This window comes from Dama dama, chromosome 31 (assembly GCF_033118175.1).
Source record: "Dama dama isolate Ldn47 chromosome 31, ASM3311817v1, whole genome shotgun sequence".
NCBI lineage: Eukaryota > Metazoa > Chordata > Mammalia > Artiodactyla > Cervidae > Dama > Dama dama.
The window spans coordinates 47,594,346-47,617,065 of record NC_083711.1 but is presented as its reverse complement, the minus strand read 5'-3'; the positions used below and the strand labels follow the sequence as shown (position 1 = coordinate 47,617,065).

The following is a 22,720-nucleotide window of genomic DNA, read 5'->3' as shown; positions in this document are numbered from 1 at the left end:
CGGCCATTCAAGAAAGGAAGGAAAACAAATGACTGAGTAATCCCCCAAGTGGAATATCAGCTCCCAAAGAGAAGAAAATATAGCTCCTGAAAGAAGGAAATACTTCTGTTGTGCTAATAGACCTTACTATATGTGATTAAGGTGTGCCATTTCTAAGCAGGGGTTGGGTAGCTCCTGTATCGAGCAGCGTCTTGGGCAGGGTCATGTCATCTTCATCAGGGGTCCCCAGTGTCCAGCCCGCGCCTGGAGTTCACTCTGTCCTTACTTAGGCTTTGTTGAATGACCAGCTGTAGCAACTCAGAGTTCTTAGGCGGCTTTAGCGTTTATTTAGTACTTACCTTATGTCATCAACTCTCTCAATAATCCTACTTTACAAGTGAAGAAAAGTGGTTTCAGAGAGGTTGAATGACTAGGTTTCTCTCATTTCTGGCCTCTGGGCACCCAGGCCTACTGGCTCCAAACCCCACAGTTCCCCGCAAGTAGAGCTCCTGCTTTTGTGGGGACCATTGGGAAGGGCGTCCATTCCTCAAAGGGAATTGCTACTCAGATTGCAATTCCTTTCCTGCAAGTGCGAGGTTTCCTAGCTTTCTTACAAACCAACTGAGTGTTTAAGAAAAATGTCTCTTGGGAATTCCCTTGGGGTCCAGTGGTTAAAACTCAGCACTTTCACTGCCGAGGGCCCGGGGTTCAATCCCTAGTCGGGGGACTAAGATCCCATAAGCTGTGCGGTGCGGCCACAAAAGAAAAAGAAAATGTCTCTCACAGTGATAGGTATTTAGCAGGTGTTGAATAACTAGTGACTATGCCTAGAAAGTAATGGAGAGATTTTCAGGTGTCATCCCTAGACGCTGTCTGTGCTCTTCAGGCTCCTTCTGTTGATTATTGATTGACATGTGTAGCAGCTTCCTTTGAGCTGTCTTAAGAGCACATTTATCTGGCATCTAGTTACATATTTTATTTTTTAACATCACAGGTTCTTACCACATTTCTCTCCTAGTTCTGAAGACTGACATCATATATATATATAATTTTTTTCAGTGCTTTATCCCTCAGCGTTTAGCTGAGAGCCTGACACTGGAAGAGATGCTCATTAGTTGCAGTGTGTTTGGATAAAGAAATAATGAATCAGGGAATTAACTATTTGTTATTAAATCCATCTTGTGCCATTTGATGCTGTTGAATTAAAGCACAACATAAAATTATAACTATGTCTTTCTTTAAGAGTTGAACTTTTTCAAGGATAGCGTTTAAAACACAGTAGGCATTTAATGAAAGTCAGACATACAGGCTGAAATAAAAACACCCAAAATTTAGTTCTTGCCACCCCCACCTCATTCTTGGGGTTTGGGGAGGCTGCTATTTCACAGCAGTACCGAAGCATGTTACCTTTGCCTTTCTTGGGCGCCGCTTCCTTGCCCATTCTCGGTGCCGGCTGAACTTCCTTCCTATATTGGGGTAGGTGTGGATACTCTTTGCCATACTGCATGTGGGGCAGCTCCTTGCCCACGTTCAGGCCATCTTTGCCCAAAGGCATATGAGGTACTTGCTGGCCCAGGGGCTGGTATTGCGGAATTTGCGGTGGGATCTGAGCAGGAATTTGAGGTGGCAGCGGCTTGATTCCATAGTAGGCACCAGCTTGGATGAGCCGGACGGAGCCCACAGAAAGGGTGAGCAGGACTCCCAGCAGCTGCAGAGGGGAATGTGGCCCAGCCATCACCTGTGGGGGAAGACACGCACCCAGATGGTGAAAACCGGCCGGCCAGGTGACCAGAGCTTACTTGAGAAAGAAAAGGAAGCGTACGTAGTCTTTATCAGCAGAGCCTCATGAGTGGAAGACAAATGAAAGGGAAAATGTCACCTTTCAATAGAAAACAGACAAAACCCAGGGAAGAGTAGGATCTACCAAATGAAGGCAATTGGTGAGACTGTAGTCTATGGGCGGGGACTTCCCTGGTGGCTCAGTGGTAAAGAATCCGCCTCCCAATGCAGGACACGTGGGTTCGATCCTTGGTCTGGGAAGATGCCCTGGAGAAGGGAATGACAACACATTCCAGTATTCTTGCCTGGAAAATTCAATGGACAGAGGAGCCTGGAGGGTTACAGTCCACGGGGTTGCAAAAGAGTCAGACACAACTTAGTGACCAAACAAAAACAGGCTATGGGGAGCCTGCTAGCTGTCTCTGAACATGACCTCAGCCTTCTTCCACAGTACTGGCACCTCTGACTCTAAGCTGGAGCAAAGCAAGCCTAGACCGAAGATGTTTCATTTAGATGTGGCCACGTGACAAAGTTCTGGCCTGTTGGGTGTAGGTATAATGGGCACAGCTTCCAAAAAGGCTGTAAAGGGGGAGTGGACATGTCTAGGGCTATAGAGTGAAAACTGTGCATTGAGGATGGCAGAGCAAAAAGCTTGAAGAAATCTTGGCCTTGGTTGAACTTGGTGGGGTTATAAGCATGTGTAAGGGTTAAAGAGCAAACAAGGACAATAAAAACCAAAGACATCTGAATTGGAAAGAAGGTACTTCATGTGACAGCCCCAAATGTCATTAAACAACAAAAAATAATCGCCGTTATAATTACATACACACAAGGATACCATTTCTTTCTTCTAATTATGTACTGTGAAGTCATTTGTTTAGAATTCAGTTAATTGGACCTGGAGATCACTGAAGTTTCTCTTTGTACTATTATGAAAGAAAGGAGTTTTCAAAGCAAATTTGTTGCATAAATGAAAGATGTTTAAACAACTCACAAGGATAAACTTTTTAAGCCTTTTAACAGCACCCTTTGAAAGTTAGTAATTAATAGAATAAATATAAGTGAGGCTTATCTGTTTATTAAAAACAGCTTGAGAAGACAGACATCTGTTTGGAGACGCCCAGGGCTGAAGATGGAACAGCCCAGGGAACTGCAGTTCTCACGAATTCCCACTAGAGGGCAAGTGTGGTGCACATCGAGGTCAGCTCAATTACTCCCAGATCTAAAACCACACACAAAGCTTTGTTCTCACATCTTGTTAAAGGGCTCACCAAAGTAGAGTGTTGTGGTAAGGCTGCAGAGAGAGAGAGACAGACAGACAGACACAGAGGGGAGGGGTGGGGGGCTGGAGGAGAAGTGGCAAGTTTCTCACAATGCTTAATGTAAATGTCTTCTGGAAAACTTTGAGTAAACGTGTGTCTACGAATTTTAATTTCCATTCTCCTGAGAGTTTGTTTTCTTTGTTTCTGCCTTACTTAATCCTGGATCTTAGTTTTTCACTTCTCAGAAAACGTGCGTTGACAATGCAACATCTTATTCAAATGTAATGCTGAGAGTGTGAACAGGCTATAGAACTGACTAATAAAAAGCACCTAAGAAAATAGTTAATAAGAAGCTTTACCATTAAATTCATTGCATTACAATTTTTTAAAAATATACTAATCATTTCTTCCCCTTCGGGGAGGAAAAAATGAAGAAATATCTGTCAGCAAAAAGATTTATAAAACTTTCTCCATTTCATAAATCGGAATAGTCTTTAAGAACTGTTTGTTTCAAGTGTATTATAAATGGGAGAAGACAGCTGTTATTTTATGTCCTTATAAGAGCAATTAATTGTTATAAATCATTTGGAAACAGTCACAAAATTAATATTGATTTATACCCGGTAATAGTCAAATTTATTTTAGATGAAAAAAGAACATCTGTTCTAAGTACTCAGCAATGGCTTATTGAGTACTTACCAGACACAGTGAGATACCTGTCCATGGATTACAAAGATAACTATAATATGGTCAAGAGGTCCTGCCATCAAGAATCTTAAACTGTTTTAGTAGGAGTGACAGATATGTAACCTATTAATGAGTAGCAAAGGATATCAGGAAAAAGTAAATTTTCCTCTCACTTTTGTTCTTTAGTGTCTAAAATCCTGCCCCTTTGAAGTAACATTTTCCTTTGTATTTTCCAAGAGATAATCTATGAAGATGCACATTTAATATGCACCCATTTAAGACAAACTACACTTATTCTACACACCACTATTTCTTACTATTTTCATGCAGAAGACCATAAATTCATCGCAGTTCTGTGTATCTGAACAGATCCCTTCAGCTTCTTCTTTGGTTAAAAATGAGACTCAGTTGTTCTCTAAGCCCCATCTGATTCTAACATTCGGTGTCTCAGGCAGTCATTAGGGAGTTGACAATGGTAATCCATACTAGAAATAGCATGGTAATATCTGGTGATGTGTACCTGGGACTTAATTCTACCTTTGGTGGTTAATGAGTTCCATTATTCAACCCTAAACTTGTCCTTTGTAATAAGTTAGCAGGCCTGGTCCTTCACCTGTCCTTCAATTCAGTGGATGTGTTGGATTTACTTAATAAGCTTCAAACCAGGACGACCTAGTGAAACACCGGAGCATTGGAAAGGGGCGAATTCCTAGAAGAAGGCCAGTTCAGTATCAAAGGCCCACTGGAATTCTGCTCGACTGTGATTATTTCCTCTCACAGACTTGGCCTGTTTCTCCTGAAAACCACCCCTTTTGGTCTGCCATCTGCCATTTCTCTGGATCTTTATTTAAATAAACTCCGCTCAGTTGTAGCGTGAATATTTACATAGGGGCCCTGATTAGAATTTAGCACTTGACTTATCCTTACTCATTTCCCTCTTGTCCCTGAGGATGTTTTTGGTGGTCAAAGTGTTGCGGAGGTTCTCCCCAAATCACTCAGAAGAACATCAGGCTTGTGTAACGCTGTACAGACTCCTGGTGGGAAGAGGGAGCCTCAGAATTCCTGCTGGTGAGAAACGGTGGTAGTGGGTTTTCTTGCCTCTTCCCCCCCCCCCCGCCCCCCGCCACCAACCAAGGGTTTAGAATGCAATAATCCTGTGAGTTCTATTTGATGTTTTCTTGGATTTCTATTTGGAAACTGATACGTGGTATGTGTGTGCACGTGAACATGAACATTCATACTGTGTGTGGACACTGGATTTTTGCCAGCCAGGCAGACTTAGTGATGGGTGTCATGTCATACATTGTAGAAGAAGCCAAAAGACCAGGAGTTGAGGTGTAGCTTTGCCATTCTGCATGTTCATGACTTTCTGCAAGTCCCTTATCTTCACTGTGCCTCAGTTTCCCTGCCTGTAAAACAGAAATTATGATCTCCGCCTCTCCCACAGCACTATTGAAGGGCACACATGATAATATGAATTCTTTGTAGGCTGAAAAGCACTATTCACATTTATTATTAATGGAGTGTGACCAAAGAGACAAATCAAAACCAACTGAAACGTCAAAAGACTTTCAAAGAAAGATGCTAGCCAAAGTAAATGTGAGGTTAACTGCAATAATGATAAACCTAACATGAAGAAAACAATAATGGCCATTAAAATGTACTTGTTAAAAATGGGAAAACAGAACAGCTGAACCAAGACAGTTATTCATTCTGGGGTGGGAGTTGCCAGTCCTAACATTCTGAACAGCCCTAAATGCTTCCCTGTATTTGGGCTGGGCTGCTGCAGAGAGTTTCAGTTTCCTCATGTGAAACCTGCCATGTAAATAACAGAATAGTGTGATATGTATTATTTTAGACGCTCTTCGGCGTTTTCTTAGTACGTTGATCCTCATGAGATTATGGCTTGCTGTCCGAAAGAATGTGTAAGTATTTAAGCCTTCAAGTTCAGTTCAGTCGCTCAGTCGTGTCTGACTCTGCGACCCCCACAGGCTGCAGCATGCCAGGCCTCCCTGCCCATCACCAACTCCCGGAGCTTGCTCAGACTCATGTCCACCAAGTGGGTGATGCTATTCGACCATCTCATCAGTCCTTGTGCTAAATCCAACTCTGCCTTTCCCACGGACAGCGTCCCCTTTCCCGGCATGTCTGTATGTGTATGTATGCGTGTCCGTGTCGTCTGTGGCGGACAAGCCTTCTCTCATCCTGCCCCTTCTGTGCCCTCTAATCACCCTGTCACACAGGGTCTGTAGTTTCTCAGGCCTTCAGATTCACACCTAAAACGGGAAAGTCAAGCAGCACCCTACTCCTCCAGTATTCAGCAGGATTGTTTAGAATATTCTCTCACGGTTGATTACACTTCTCGGGGCACTTCATTCACTGGATATGGATGTTTATGAGACAGCTACTAATCACTACAAACTGCTTGGAGATTGAAGAAAGAGAAGTGAGTTAGGTAAGTCCCTGATCTCATGAACTCACAGTTTAGCCTGGGGAGACATGTAATTAACAAGTTAAACGTAAATTTTGTAATCTCAGATTTGGGGGCTTCCCTGGTGGCTCAGTGGTGAAGAATCAGCCTACATTGCAGGAGATGTGGGTTTGATCCGTGGGTCAGGAAGATCCCTTGGAGGAGGAAATGGCAACCCACTCTAGTATTCTTGCCTGGAAAATACCATGGACAGAGGAACCTGGTGGGCTACAGGCCATGGGGTCGCAAAGAGACATGACTGAGCAACTGAACAACAACCCAAACACCTCAGATTTAAATGCTGTGAGGAAAACAAAGATGGGGAAAGCGCGTGGGAATGCCTTGGGGAGGCAGATGCTGTTTTGGAAGGGTGAGAAGGGAAGACATCTCTGAGGAAGTAAGTTTTGGATAGAGGTGTGAGGATTGAAAGCTTTAGTTATCTCTCTTTAAACAACAATACTGGAAAAAAAAAAAAAAAGAGTCCTATTAGTTACAAGAGATAGCTATATTAGTTCCAAGGTAGTTTTATACAACATCCATTAATGTAAACCCCTGTTTCAAAACTCTGTTCCTCATCTATGTCAGTCCTCATTTTGACCTCTTGATTGAGGGTATCCTGTTCTCTTTAGAGGATTCTTATTCTTTTTTTTTTTTTTTCTTTTTGCTGTGCCAGGGCTTAGCTGCAGCACTTGGGATCTCTGTTCTTCACTGCAGCATGTGGAATCTTTAGCTGCAGCTCACGAACTGTTTTAGTTGCGGCATGTGGGATCTATTTCCCTGAGCAGGGATTGAACCCGAGCTCCCTGCGCTGGGAGCACAAAGTCCTAGCCCCTGGACCACCAGGATCCTTATTCTTTTTAAACCCCTCTCCAGATTTCAGCCCAGCTGTATTGGTTTGCTGGGGCTACAATAACAAAGGACGCCAGACCGAGTGACTCAGGCAACAGAAGCGTATTTCCTCACAATGCTGGAGGCCAGAAGTCCAAGATAAAGGTATTGGTAGGGTGAGTTTCTTCTGTGGCGTCTCTCCTTGGCTTGTAGATGACTGTCTGCTCCCTGTGTCTTCACCTGGTCTTTCCTCTGTGTGTCTGTGGCTTAATCTCTTCATATAAGGACACCAGTCATGAGATTAAGGCCCACCCATTTGGCCTCATTTTAACTTAATTTCCTCTTAAAGACCCTATCTCCAAAGGCAGTCATGTTCTGAAGTATGGGAAATTAAGACTTCAGTATGTTCCCCTTCTTTCAGGGGAACACAACTCAGCCCGTAACACGTATAATTCCTCTAGTAGGCTCAATGCCTACCTCTTCTGTAAAGTCTTCCCTGCCTACCTCCTCAGACATCATTATTCTGCTAGCACTAGTGAAAGTTTAACAAAAAGTTAAATGCAGTCCCAATCAACATTATGCTTTTTTCTACTTTTTCCCACGAGACCTCAATATGATCGTGTTTCCTGAGAACAAGGAAAATGTGTGATATTCTTTGACTTCCTCAATATTTATCGACAAACCCTTACAATAAAAACTTGCCGTGTTGATAGGGGCTTTAGAAAAATATCGAATTCAGCCTGACTCCCAGTTTGGAATCCTTCCTACAACAGTTGTTGACAGAAGTCTTGCATATTTCCTACTTGAATATTAATTATGTTGGAAATATTCCTAAGGCAGCTGACTACCTTCTTGTGCAGCTTTTTTTTTTTTTTGCTATTTTTATTATCTGAGCAGCTTGTAGGGGAGACCCACCTTTTTTGATTCATAACTGGCAGTACATAGGTACCTTACTTTTAGTGAGTGGTGGAGAAGGCTGAAAGAAATGTATCCCCAAATTGGCTAAGGCAAAAGATAGATGGACACATGATCTTTTATTGCCATGCCAATAAACCCACCTTAGGGTCATCAAACTAGGGATATGTAACTTGTTGCACAATTTATTAGTATTACAAGACATTAACCACTCTATATGTTGATTAAACCCACTCAGGTTATGGTTTTATTGCCCTTTAGAATATTAACCAGTATTCTAATGCTAATTTTGTCAAATTTAACATTATCTCAGCATACTTTTTATCTGCTCATTACAATGAAAAATGCAGAGTTTTAATATTTTATTTCAAATTGACTTTGTCGTCATTTAAACCTTGACATGTTCATGTACAAATGAAAATTGTGTTTTTAACATTTTGAGTATTATGCTTTGATGGGGACACAAATTAAACAAAAACACAAATGTATGGTGTGTTGGATGATATGGAGGAAAACAAAAGAGAGGGCGGTACGGATGTTGAGATGATGAGCTCTGAAACCCACTTTATTGTAGAAATTGAGCCTTCTGCACTTGGATGGGCTGGCACCTGTGTTTTAAAGAAAGATAGAAACAATACTAATAGAGGGTACAGAGAGTTGGCCTGGTTGGGAAATCTGGAGGAGATTGTGATTGCTGCATGACAAAGAGAGGAAAGAAGATCTCCAGGGAAGGAAGAGTCAAGAAAGGAAAACATAATTTCAATTGAGCTCTTCTTGTTTATAATAGGATACCTATTATAAAATCCCTCCTCCATGTCCTCAGAGATGAAGAAACTCTTCTGTCTTTTTTTAAAAAAACTTTAAATTTTGTATTGTTTTGCCTTTTCATACTGTTCATGGGGTTCTCAAACCAGTCAATCCTAAAAGAAATCAGTCCTGACTATTCATTGGAAGGACTGATACTGAAGCTGCAACTTCAATACTTTGGCCACCTGATGCGAAAAACTGACTCATGGGAAAAGACCCTGGGGCTGGGAAAGATTGAAGGCGGGAGGAGAAGGGGACAACAGAGGATGAGATGGTTGGATGGCATCACTGACTTAATGGACATGAGTTTGAGTAAACTCTGGGAGTTGGTGATGGACAGGGAAACCTGGCATGCTGCAGTCCACGGGGTTGCAAAGAGTCAGACACGACTGAGTAACTGAACTGAACTGAAACAATAGCTATATTAACAACTTATTATGTATTACATTGTATTATGTATTAACATTGTGGTATTGACAAATGTTTTGATAGTTTTAGGTGAGTAGTGAAGGAACTAGCCCATACATATACATTCTCCCCCTGAATTCACCTCCCATCCAGGCTGCCACATAACACTGAGCAGGGATCCATGCAGTAGATACTTGTTGGTTATTCATTTTAAATAAAGCAGTATGTACATGCTCATCCCAAACTCCCTGACTATCCCTTTCTTCATCCTTTCCCCCGGCAACTATAAGTTCATTCTCTAAGTCTGTGAGTCTCTTCTTGAAACTCTTATTCTTCTGATGACACCTTCAGAAAACCTAATTCTTTGGGGGAATGCATTTTTGAGGGTAGGTAGACAAACAGTTCAGAACTGCTCCATATTAGCACCGGGCAAAATCAGTGACTATATTTGAGAAAACCAGAACTGCAGAATGGTTGGGGGAAGAAAAAAAAAAAAAAACATCAAAGTTATAATAATATTAGCTATGTGTTTAAGCACTTACTTTATGCCAGCACCATGAACATATTTCAGATACAAATCACTAATCTTTCATCCATTTACTCGGCTTTTTTTAATGCTAAACTCTTTCATATGGTATCTCCCCATCCTGTATTCATATATTAATAGTTGATTATTTTACTGAAATTCGAGGCTGTTACATTCCAAGTTAGAAAGTTTAAATTCTTACTTGAAAAGAGACAAACATCATATGATATCACTTATGTGTGAAAACTAAAAAGTGATACAAATAAGCTTATTTACAAGACAGAAATAGACTCAGACAGAAAACAAATTTATGTTTACCAAAGGGGAAGAAGGGGAGGGGAAAAATTAGGAGTTTGGAATTAAAATATATACACAACTATATATAAAGTAGATAACCAACAAGGAACTACTGTATAGTATAGGGAGCTATACTAAATATCTTACAACAACCTATAAAGGCAAGGAATCTGAAAAAGAATATATTATATATATATAAATTATATATAAACATATAAATTATAGACATAAATATAAATAAACTGAATCACTTTGCTACACACCTGAAACTAACACCACATTGTAAATCAACTATATTTCAATAAAATTTTTAAAAAGTATTTCTTATTTGATTATTGTTAGGAGCCTCATCAATATATTAAATAACCAGGTACAGATCTAACTATATTTCCACTTTTTTCCATCTTGTCCTCCAAATTCCAAGGCTGCCTTTTTCATTGAAATAAAGAGTTTCCCTGTTATATAGTGTAAGATCCTGAACTAGATCCCTTACTTTTTGCTTTCTGGACTAGGGACACAAGCTTGGGAGGTATTAATGATGGCAAGGTGAATATGCTGAGATGGAACCCAAAGAAACTAAACCATCAGATTTTAGTCTATCAATCCAGTAAAGGCAGTGGGCAGAAAATCCAATAAGCATTCATTAGTTTTAGTCAATCTGCCCAATTATACCTCTTAGGACTGATATATATATGTAAGATCGAGCTTGAATATGTGCCTCACTGATGAATCCTGAATCTACTATAGTTAAGAGGAGCCAACAACCCCACCTACCAGCCATAAGCAGAGCATGACCTCTCGGGACTTACAGAACTTGAGATGTCAATTAGGTTGTGTCCTCTGCCCTAGAAACGGGCCACCCACATAACCCCTCTGAAACAGATGGCCAACCACCACATTCCACACGTCCTCCAGAAGAGATTTCACAACCTTCCCAAGTAACCAACTGCAGGCTTCGCAGACCTGCATTTCCTAACATCTAATCTGAATCTTACTTGCTGAACTTTAAACTCATTTCCTCTTTTGTATTCTCAAAGGAGGTGGGAAACATCTGGAGAAAATTTTTCTTAAAATAATAGCACACATACTTGAAGTCTGCAATTAACTCCTTTTGTTTCTCTAACTGAGATCATGTCAGCTGCCAAAGAGTTTCTAAAACTCTTGAGAGAACCCCTAAAAGGGAAGTGCTAAAGCAGAATCCTGTTTTGTTTTGTTTAGCTTTTCTTCCCATAATATGAAGACATCATCGTTTATAGTACCTAAATGCTGGTTCTGACCTAAGCAAGTCACTACCCTAAGTGGGCATCTGTTTCCTCATTTGCAGAACAGGGACACTGGCTAGATGATCTCAAGGTCCCCTCTAGCCCTAAAATGCTAGGGTAGCTGTGAACCTGAATAACAAATCCACACTTCATGGACAAATGCTTTCACGAAGGTGCATGCTTAAGCCTTTTGCAATGTCATCTCACACATCTTTTCAGTATTTTATTCTCCTCATCTTCTTACAGTGGAGATGGAGCAAGAAGAGTTTGAACAGCCCCCTGCAAGTATCTCTCTAATGAAATAAGCTATACCTGACAAGAAACCAAAGGAAGAACCTCAATAAGAAATAACATTTACAGATAAAACAGTGATTTATAACTTTTTAATACCACATTCAAAGATTTACTAAAAATGGAAGCTTAATGAGAAATCTTTTAAAAGTGGCTATAAATGAAAAAACCTTATTACAACATATAGGCTCGAAATGTCCCCCAGAGCCATTCAGCAAGGATTGATGTATGCCTTCTGTCATAGGAATGACAAATGAATACAAACTATGCATCTCAGGAAGGAGAAGTAGGCAGTGGATAAGTATGACGTAGAAAAATGGGGGATCCGAAATTCAGAGGCAGGTCTTTAGTAGACAAAGATGAGAGCTTCCCAAGAATAAAGCCTTCGCCTTTCCATGAGCCTGGGAATGTGTAGCAAGGCAAATTCCTTCCTGGTGTGACCCAAGGAGGGCTGGAAAGAACTCTACCATTCACACAAGCATCTTTCTGCCTTCTCTGTACTACTATGGTTTATGTGAATGACACAATGTAAAATAATGTGTTTTCAGGCCATTGCAAGGGAGAGACATGTGTGAGGAAGTCTTTTCTGACGTAATATTGAACTGGACATTGTGAAAATATTTATCTTGAGCAAATAACTATAATAATGTATTTTGTAAAATATAAATATCATGTACACGGAAGTACAAAGTTCCAGTTATGAGATAAATAAGTACACATGATAAATGCAATTAACACTGGTGACTGTTAATGTGTGAAAGTCATTAGGGAAGTAAATCGTAAGAGTTCTGATCACAAGGAAAATTTTTGTTTCTGTTTTCTTTTGTATCTTTATGAGATGATGAATGTTCACTCGGCCTCTGCGGAAATCATTTCATGATGTATGTAAATCAAATCATTGTACCCTACACCTTAGACTTATAAAGTACTGTGTGTCAATTATATCTCAGTAAAATTAGAAGGAAAAAAAATGTAAATTTCATGGAACATTTGTTCACTGCAGACACTTTCATTTCATCCTGAACTCTTGTATAGACCAATGGGATTACAAATGAATTTTAACCAAACAAAATTCAGCAATGTCCTTGTCATATGCATAGCTAAAATTTGGTATTTGTGGTAGAAGTTTTCCTTTATAAATAACATGAATGAGTTGAATAAAGTAAAGTGAAAAAAAATTATACTCATTCCCAAAATATCTAAGGCTACAGAGACTAGAAAGTTTAAACCAAATTTGGTAAAGAGACAAAGGCACATAACTTATTTCCTGAATGACCTTTATCCAGGTCTTGAACTTGTAGAAGTTGGGGTCCTAGGGTAGCCTCTAGATGTAGGTCTTGGAGTAGTCTCTAGACGTGGGAGGGAGTGATTGGGAGGAGGAGATGGCTTGTCTTTAGACTCCAAATTTTTCTGAGGAAGCCTGCCATATTAGAAGCTCTCGCCTTATCTACTTTTCTATAGTTCTGCATATTCTTATAGATGCTTCACCATTGCGCAGCATCTTACTCAAGAAAAGTTGAGAGATCAGGTGACACTCAAATGAGGTGGCTCTGGTCGAAGTTTTGAAAACTGAGCAAGTTGAAATATAAAGTACAGCAGGGTCAGTTCCCAGCCAACACGGGCTCTCCCCGGAAGCAGGGGGCAGGGAGTGATTTGCCACGTGGATGCTGCTCCCAGTACTTTCCTAGGATGGTGGCAACGAAGGACTGACAAGTACAGAAGGGTCTCCTGTCTCTGCCCCATTCTGCCTGGCACTTAGTATTTACTCTATCAGCATATCCAGAAGATGAAGCAAGCAAGCCAGTCTCCCATGCTCACGTTTTCGTTTTATTAGCCAGCCATTATGGAAGTAGACTGTTCATTTTGGTATTTATATAGGAAACTGTGAAACAAAAATTCCCTCGACTGAGCAACAAATCCTAGCCTTTCCTATCTTTCATAATACTAAAATATTTATTAATGAAATTACTATATGGGTACATAGGCGTCTTCGTGGATTGAAAGGCAAGAGATAGAGGACGTGAGGCTGCCAATTAACATCCGCCCCCCACTTTTGAACTAGTGATTTAGGGGATTCCGTTGTTGAAGTCTTATTTAGCTAAAATTACTTTGAGTCACATAACCTTGAATGACTTGATGTTAAAAGTTAAGCTCTAGAGTTTCGATCACACATGGGCAAAACATTAAATCAAATCAACAGCACTTGGAAATAAAAATAATTAATAAATTTCTTTTAAAATTGCTCCCCCCTCATGCCCACACACACACTCACTTGGCTAATCTCCAGTCAGAACAGCAATCCTATTAAAGTTTGCAACATGTACCCCTGGAAATTTCTGAACTATATAAGAATTAAAAAAAAAAATCTCGACAATTTCTCAGGCAGTAAAAATGTGAATTTGTTTTTTCTCTGTTGTGTGGTTTAAGAGTAGCAGAGATCAGTCCATAGGACTGTTCCCAAAAATGAATTTAAATATGAAAAAAATTTCGCTCTCAACCTGGGGCTAAGCCTAAAACGCCAAGCTGTGATAAATTGTCAGCCACAGAGAGGGCAGTCTCTAAATCCACCACTTTTCAACCATGGCTTCATCTAGATAATTAGCCTGTGTGGTAGCATCCTGTCCTTTGAACAGAGGCAAAGTGCTGAGGCAACTAAACCACAGCTATCTTGGTATTGGAAGTTCTACTTCTTTCAGGGGTGGAATTTATTTTGAGGGAGAAAGAGATGGATGTGCTGTCTGGGAGGAAAATCATAAGGTTTTCACAGTTAATCCACCAAACATTTTTCAGAGAAAATGGAAGTGGAGAAAGGAAAGGACAAGGAATTATGTAACAAATGCCAGTTCTTGGAAATGCTAAAGTGGAGGAGGTTGGGAGTGTGGAAGAGACTTTCCGGTTTTTTTGGTTTTTTTTTTTTTTTTTTTTTTTTTTAGCAAACCTCGCTACAGGGCACAAAGAATTCACAAAAAAAATGAGGGATTGCACTGATAACCGTGCTTCACAAATGCCATTTCTTAGGACTTGGTGGGAATCGGAAACTGAATTGGCGATGAGAGATGTGGGGTATATGTAGCCACTGCTCTGTCATGGATATATTCCTGTACTTTTCAGGCCCTCCTCTTCCTAAACTGTAAGATGAGGGGAATGAATTAGAAGGGGAGGGAGTCCAAATACCTGGAGGAAGCAGGGAGACGGGGGAGCGAGTGGAGTTGGCTAGCCAGAGTTTGCGGTGGACTAGGGAGCTCTGCCCTGTCTAACGGGGCAGAAGTTCAGCTACTCACTTGTGTGCCGGGTTTGGGCAGGTTTTCCAGTTTTTCAAGACAAGCCACAAATTGGGACATTTTGTAAAACCCCTTCATCTTGAAATTTTGGATTGATTTAAACAAAAATAATGTCTGGTAGAAAAAAGAAATACCTCTCTGCAGGCAGAATCCAAATGTTGGGCTGCTGCATGCCTTTGGGGTCAGATGGTTTCTAACATATCTCTCGTCCTAAAATATTGTATAGGGGATTCCCTTGCCTTTATTTGCTACAGTTTCTAACTCCTGGCATGGTTTCTCTCTACTGTGGCTGTTGATTAGTTTAATTATTAATATTAAACCCAACACTTTATATATTGAATTTTTAGGCACTACCATGTTAGTGGCTGGGACTTTCCAGGTGGCGCTAGTGGTAAAGAACCTGCCTGCCAATGCAGGTAGATATACCTGGGTTCAATCCCTGGGTCAGGAAGATCTCCTGGAGATGGGCAAGGCAATCCACTCCAGTATTCTTGCCTAGAGAATCCCATGGACAGGAGCCTTGCAGGCTGTAGTCCATAGGGCCATACAGAGACGGACATGACTGAAGAGGCTGAATCCGCACATGTTAGTGGCTGGCGATGTATAAAAATAAGTGAAATACAAGGACCTACTCTCAAGAAGTTTCTAGTCGACTGTTGAAAGTTAGATCTTAATCTGGTGTAAGTGCTTCAACAGAGACAAAAAAGAAAAAAAGACTTCAACCTGGTTGCAATGTATGGGTGGCAGGGTTGGTCAGACATGAGGTCTTTGAGGGACAGTGTTAGAACTAAGGTTTGAAGAATAAATGGGCATTGTTTAGCGGAGTAAAGAGGGCAGTAGAGGCTATAATCTAGAAACAGACGTTGGCAGCTACAACAGTTAAAGGGCAACTGTAGGGGAGAGTGGTTGAGAGCAGCAGCCCTGAGCTAACCTGCTTGAATTAAATCCTGATCACCTGCCTTCTAATTCTATCGAGCTCTGTGGCCTCAGGCAAGTTACTTAACCTCTCGGTGCCTCCATTTCCTCTTGATAAATTGGGGATGATAATAGCATTGTCTCACGAGGCTATTGAGGGTGGGAAGAGAATTAATACAAGTAAAATGCTGAGAACTGTGCTCAGATGTAGCTAGCATTATATAGGTAGGTGTTAGCTACTATTTGGAGGAGGAGTGGAAGCGGGAAGGAGGAGAAGCAGAGGGGGGATTCTGAGCATTTATTCCCCCACACTTAACTTTATTGCAGTCCTGTTTCTGAACAGTTTGAAAAGACAAAGACTCTTGTCTTTACTTTGCTCCTGACCTATTATAAAAACTAGGCTGCCCAACTGTCCCGTTGCCTGAGATACCAGGACAGGTCAGGTAACAGAAGATCCTACTATGTGCATGACAAGTAGTGTCGGAATTCCCACCCCTCAGTGCAGCCTGGGCCCCCACCTGCTCGTCACATGAGCACAGATTCAAATTCTGGGTCCCTTCCTGCTTCGTATCCCACACAGGACTGGCCGCTTTGCAGCCTGTTTTTGTATTGACTAAGAAGGGCTTTGGCTATGACATTCGGAGAAGCAAAGACATTTCTCTAGGCAGTGGTAGTAGAAAGTTGGCCTTTTTGGAGTGGCTACAGGAGTTAGGATATGTCTTACTGTTGAAGGAAGTAAGATTCACAAGTTAATAATAGAATTATTTTCAGGTCAGAAAAATAATCAGCTTACAATCACTTTCTTTAGAAGCTTAATCTTTTCATAATCAGGTAGTTTAGGAATAATAATAACATTTATTATAACATTCATTTAGTGTTTACCCTTTTATCACAACAAACTGTGGAAAATTCTTAAAGAGATGGGAATACCAGGCCATTTTACCTGGCTCCTGAGAAACATGTATACAGGTCAAGAAGCAACAGTTAGAATCAATGTGGAACAACGGCCTGGTTCCAAATTGGGAAAGGAGTACGTCAAGACTATATATTGTTGCTCTTCTTATTTAGCTTATGTGCAGAGCACATCATGCAAAATGCTGGGTTGGATGAATCATAAACTGAAATCAAGATTTCCAGAAGAAATATCAACAACCTCAGATATGTAGATGATACCATTCTCGTGGCAGAAAGTGAAAGTGAAAGTTGCTCAGTCGTGTCTGGCTCTTTGTGACCCCATGGACTATGCAGGCCATGTAATTCTCCAGGCCAGAATATTGAGTGGGTAGCCTTTCCCTTCTTGAGGGGATCTTCCCAAACCAGGGATCAAATTCAGGTCTCCCACATTGCAGGCAGATTCTTTACCAGCTGAACCACCAGGGAAGTGAAGAGGAACTAAAAAACCTTTGATGAGGGTGAAAGAAGAGAGTGAAAAGCTGGCTTAAAACTCAACATTCAAAATACAAAGATCATGGCATTTGGTCCCATCACTTCATGTCAAATAGAAGGGGAAAAGGTAGAAGCAGTGACAGACTTTATTTTCTTGGGTTCCAAGATCACTGTGGACAGTGACTGCAGCCATGAAATTAAATGATGCTTGCTCCTTGGAAGGAAAGCTATGAGAAACCTAGACAGTGTATTAAAAAAGCAGATACATCACTTTTCCAGCAAAGGTCTGTATAGTCAAAGTTATGGTTTTTCCAGTAGTCATGTACAGATGTGAGAGCTGGACCATAAAGAAGGCTGTGTGTGAGTGTGTTAGTTGCTCAGTTGTGGTGTCCAACTTTTTGCAACCCCATGGACTGTAGCCTGCCAGGCTCCTCTGTCCTTGGAATTCTCCAGGCAAGAATGGGTTGACATTCCCTTCTCCAGGGGATCTTCCTGACCCGGGGATCGAACCTGATTCTCCTGCATTGCAGGCAGATTCTTTACCGATTGAGCCACCAGGGAAGAATGCTTAGTGCTGAAGAACTGATGCTTTTGAACTGTGGTGTTGGAGAAGACTCTTGAGAGTTCCTTGGACAGCAAGGAGATCAAACTAGTCCACCCTAAAGGAAATCAGTCCTGAATATTCATTAGAAGGGCTGATGCTGAAGCTGAAGCTCCAATACTTTGGCCACCTGTTGGAAAGAGCCAACTCAGTGGAAAAGACCCTGATGCTGGGAAAGATTGAGGGCAAGAGGAGAAGGGGTGGCAGAGGATGAGATGGTTCAATAGCATGACAAACTCAATGGACATGAGTTAGAGTGAACTCCGGGAGATAGTGCAGGACAGGGAAGCCTGGAGTGCTGTAATCCATAGGGTCACAAAAGAGTTGGACACCATTTACCAACTAAACAACAACAACAACAACAAATATTCTAAGACTTGTGTCTGAAAGATTCATATTACTCCCACCATAGATCCTTGCTGAATTCAAGATTATGTTGGGTTTTGGCTTCTCTGGTAGCTCAGATGGTAAAGAATCTGCCTACAATGCAGGAGACTTGGGATCAATTCCTGGTTAGGGAAGATCCCGTGGGAAAGGGAATAGCAACCCACTCCAGGCAACCAGGTAAGTATTCTTGCCTGGAGAACCCCATGGACAGAGGAGCCTAGAGGATATAGTAAATGGGGTTGCAAAGAGTCGGACACAACTGAGCAACTAACACCTTCACTTTTATATCTGAAAAAACACAGACTCAATTCAATATATGCTTCTTTTATAGTTAGTGCAAAATAGTAACCTCAAATTCAAAATACCAAATAAATCTCTAAGCATCTTTTAGCCATGAACACTTATTTCAATAGAAAATATTAATTTCCCTCCAAATGAAATTTGTAATGTATTTTATTTTGAACATGGTGGTAAATTTTAGGAGCTGGTTATGGGGGCAGGAAGTTCCATGTAAGAGCACTCTGAAGTGTCTGAAACCCTGGTGTCAGACGTTTGTCTTTGGGAATTCTCTGCACCTAGTTCATAACTGTGGACGGAGTAGACTTTATGAAGCTTATTGAACAAGTATATGAAAGGTACCATATTTTCATCCCCTCCCCTCCTGCCTTTTCTAAATGTTCAAATAAGGTCTTAGGTGATGTGAAGGCTGAGAGAACGTTAAGGTTTTTGAATACTGGATCAACATAATTCTCTCTGTCTTCTGTTTTTATTCTTACTCCTGATTTTGTGTTCTAGTGTCTGCTGCCAAATCACAAGAAGGAAAAATCCTACATAATAGCTTTTCTGACTTAAAAGTTAATTGAGTGCTCTTTTTGATTTAAAAATACAAACTTTGTAAAGATGGGGAAGTGTTGGTTGAAGGTAACCTAGTCTCAAGATTGGTGATTATTGTCATTCATCGTAGGATGCTTGTTAGAGTCTCTATGGCTGCTCTATATATGGTCTATATAAGGTCTTAGACTTGGCCTGAGTTGAATGACAGAATCATGGAAGCAGTTTTGTGAATCCTCCATCTTAACATTCAACTTAGACTCTGGAGCTCAAGTGAAAAATCTCTGAAGTTCTTGCCCTCTATAAAAGTAACCTCTGAGCCTCCACTTCCTTGTTTGGAAAACCAAGAGTGCCGCATTAAATGATCCTTAATGTTCCTTTCAAGTCTAAAGACTCACTGTCCTTGGCTCTACCCAGTCTAGTCCTTTTCTGTTCTGTCCTAATTATGCCAGATGCTGGAAGGTGTCAGGCAACAGGCTGTGGAGTCAAGTATTAACATGAAATTGGATGGAAGGTGAGGAGGAGGAGGAGGGATGGCCATGTAATGATTTCATACTCATGTGAACGCTTCAATAACAATTCACAAAGTCCCATGGTTCTTTTCTCTGGGATGGCCCGTGTCGCGGGCCACATCCTTGCATGAATTTCTGTCTCCTGACCGTGGAAACCGGCCAAGGACACATTACTAACTACCCTCTCACTTTCTTACACAGGACGACTCGCCAGACTTATTTTCTTTGCTTTCTCCTCCTGCTGGTTTATGGCGCTCTCTTATGTAGCAATAAAACTCTTGGAGAGTCCTCTCAGGGGTGAATGAATGCCACTTAAGTATATTTCCGTTAGCTGCTCTTTGATGGTTCTGCTCGAAAATAAAGGGGGAGTTGGGGCAGCTTGGTTCTTATTGAAAATTTTCCTTCCCTTTGCTTTAACGTTACCATTGCTGAAACTCTTAAGTTACACTCCAAGGGAGTTTTGCTAACAATAAAAAAATGTCTGGGAGATACTGTCAGACAACAAACTCACCATCTTTCAATAATTTTTCCCCCCATTGGAAAGGTGTTTGCATTATAAAGAGGCCCAGCCTGGCCTGTGTGAACTTTCCTTGTATCCCTTTTAAATATTCAAATTTATAAATAATAAATAGAAAGTGTGACTGAATTCCAGTAAGCAAAGCACTATCTTGTTCTCCACCCTAATAGCAAACAGATTCAGGATCAGGTGTCACGATCCCCTTTCAGTTTTGTGTAGTCTATAATTTATTTTTACTTTCTCCATGTTTTGTTTTAAATTGTATTAATTCATCTGAATCTTGTACTTAATCTGTGTCTGCTCTGGAACAGAACAGCCTATGGCTTCAGTTTCCCCCTTCTCACAGTTCGTGTCCTGAGAGCTGGGAAACAGCAGTGTCTGTCTCTGTGTGGCCTTGGGTAAGCCACTCAGCTCTGGTAGGCTTCTAGCTTCTCTGCTGTAAGATTAATAGAATCTGGATATTGAGGGGGGAAAAAAAATCCCAGGAGAGAGAGGGCTTCAGCTACTGCCATAGAAATTACCACTAAAATAAACGATTTTCATTTTTCCCTGCTTTGGTTTGCTTAATAAGTGATGTTGACCAGATGACATGCAATGAGGATTGGGGTGGTGTTACCAGGACCCATGACCCACTTCACTGAGGTCATTACCACACACCACTTTAATTTTCTTATTTATCCCATTCCACAGACATTTTTTGAACCCCCATGCTAGGGACCATGAAAGATTCAAGCAGAACTAAGATATCACTTCCACCTCAATGACATGCACGCTAAGTCGCTTTAGTCATGTGCGACGCTGTGTGACCCCATGGACTGTAGCCCGCCAGGCTTCTCTGTCCATGAGATTCTCTGGGCAAGAATATTGGAGTGGGTTGCCATTTCCTTCTCCAGAGGATCTTCCCTGACTCAGGGATCGAATCTGAGTCTCTTATATCTCTTGCCTTGGCAGGCAGGTTCTTTACGACACCTCAATGGCAACCCAAGACAAAGACAAAGTCTGAAAAAAATGCAAAGAAACTGATCTTGCTTCCTGTCTTGATCCTACTTCCTGTTTACCCCTTTTCTCTTATACTTTTCTCTTCCCTTGTCCTTTCCCAACTCTATCCCTAATTCCTTTTCTCTTTTCCAGGGTTTTGATTCCCACTTGGTGGTTACAATTTCATCAGCCCAATTTGAACCTGCTTCTGTGAGCTTACTCCCTCAGTTGTGTCTGACTCTTTGCGACCTCACGGACTGCACCCCGCCAGGCTCCTCTGTCCATGAGGTTTCCCCAGGCAAGAATACTGGAGTGGGTTCCCATGCTGTCCTCCAGGGGATCTTCCCAATCCAGGGATCGAACCCACATCTCCTGCATTGCAGGTGGATTCTTTACCAGCTGAGCCATCAGGGAAGCCTAGTCTTTTGAACCTAAGAGGGAATAAAAGCTAATATGTTCAAAGGCCACAGTGGGGCACAGGAACCAAATCATCTTCTCTCTTCACTAGATTCAAGGGCAGAGTTCTTATCAGTAAGGAAGAAAGGCCATATGGGATGACTGGGGTGGCTTTAAAAGGAACCCATCCCCACTTGGGTTATGCCTCCTCCATAAGTCTGCAGAGTACCTGAAATTTCTGTTAAAGTTCCAGAACCTGGCAAAACGGATACATTCCAAAGATTTTTTTTTTATGACAGATGATTGATCTATAACAAAGAACAAACAGGGCCCAAGGCACTGGGACTCAGGCAGTTTAGAGGAATGGGGCCTGGACAGTGTAGGAGCTCTGGGGGTTGCCCTAGCTGGGAATGGGTAGATAGTAAGATGGAGGTACAAGGTAATAGGTATTTCGAGGAAGTCAGAGGCATGAGATAGAAGCATGAAGCTTAGCCTTACCATGAAGAATCTCTAGCAGCTCCTGGAGAGAAGGGCTGGTCATTATGGCATGATGAAATTTGTCTACCACATCATCGCTGAGAGGCAGAGCTCATGTGTTCAAGAAAGCTTCCCTCCAGTAAAGTTCCAAGGAAACTGACTATAGCCCAGGCACAGCATGCTTGAGATGAACAACCTTGGTCATTTGCAAGACTCAGACCCCAGCCCTCCTTTCCCCCAAATCCCTAGAGTGGGTTGCCATGCCCTCCTTCAGGGGATCTTCCCAACCCTGGTATCGAACCCAGGTCTCCTGCATGGTGGGCGGATTGCAGGAGAGAGAGGTACTTGTTTCTCAAACATGCATATGGATGGGGCAAATCCTGCTAGCATCTCACTGCACTGTTTAGCTGGAGGTGCAAGGCTAGGACCTGTCTCCCCGAGAAGAGATGTGTCGGTGCTCCCCTCAGCCACGACTGCTGCGTGTACAGGAGGGGGCTGGAGCCAAAGTTCTGCCACATCATCAAGCTATTTAAAAGATCTCAGCCTCTGATCACACCAGGGGAAGGGCTGGTGTGTCCCTCGTCACACAGTTTAAATGCCTCACAGGCCAAGAGCAGTTTCTTCTCTGGGAAGCCTGACTTTCAGGCCTGCTGGACTTTTATGTATGACCTTTGCCTGGAACATGCCAAGGACAGGGGGAGACCCTCACACCTGTTACTGTTCCTCTCTTTATAAAATTTCCCTGAAACTCTCCTTGGTCATTTGTCTTTCTTTGCAGAACAACTTCCACATCCTCCCCCCTGGTACTCAGCTGGGGATGGAATTCTACGATATAAAGGCTGCAGAGTGATGCTTTCACCCATTAATTACCTAATTCATTGATCCATCCATTCAACATTGTTCGGTGCTTAGCAAGTGCCAGGTGCTG

At 41.7% G+C, this 22,720-nt stretch overlaps 1 protein-coding gene across 2 annotated transcripts in view; it reads right to left on the bottom strand.

Moving 5' to 3' along the window:
- COL8A1 (collagen type VIII alpha 1 chain) overlaps window positions 1-22,720 on the bottom strand; it is a 159,245-nt gene that overhangs the window by 6,189 nt on the left and 130,336 nt on the right. For both annotated transcript variants that reach the window (XM_061134414.1, XM_061134415.1), the window contains exon 3: window positions 1,387-1,717. In XM_061134414.1, coding sequence (XP_060990397.1) covers window positions 1,387-1,714 — 328 coding nt within the window. In that variant the 5' untranslated portion in view covers window positions 1,715-1,717. The remainder of the gene's footprint in view (window positions 1-1,386; window positions 1,718-22,720) is intronic.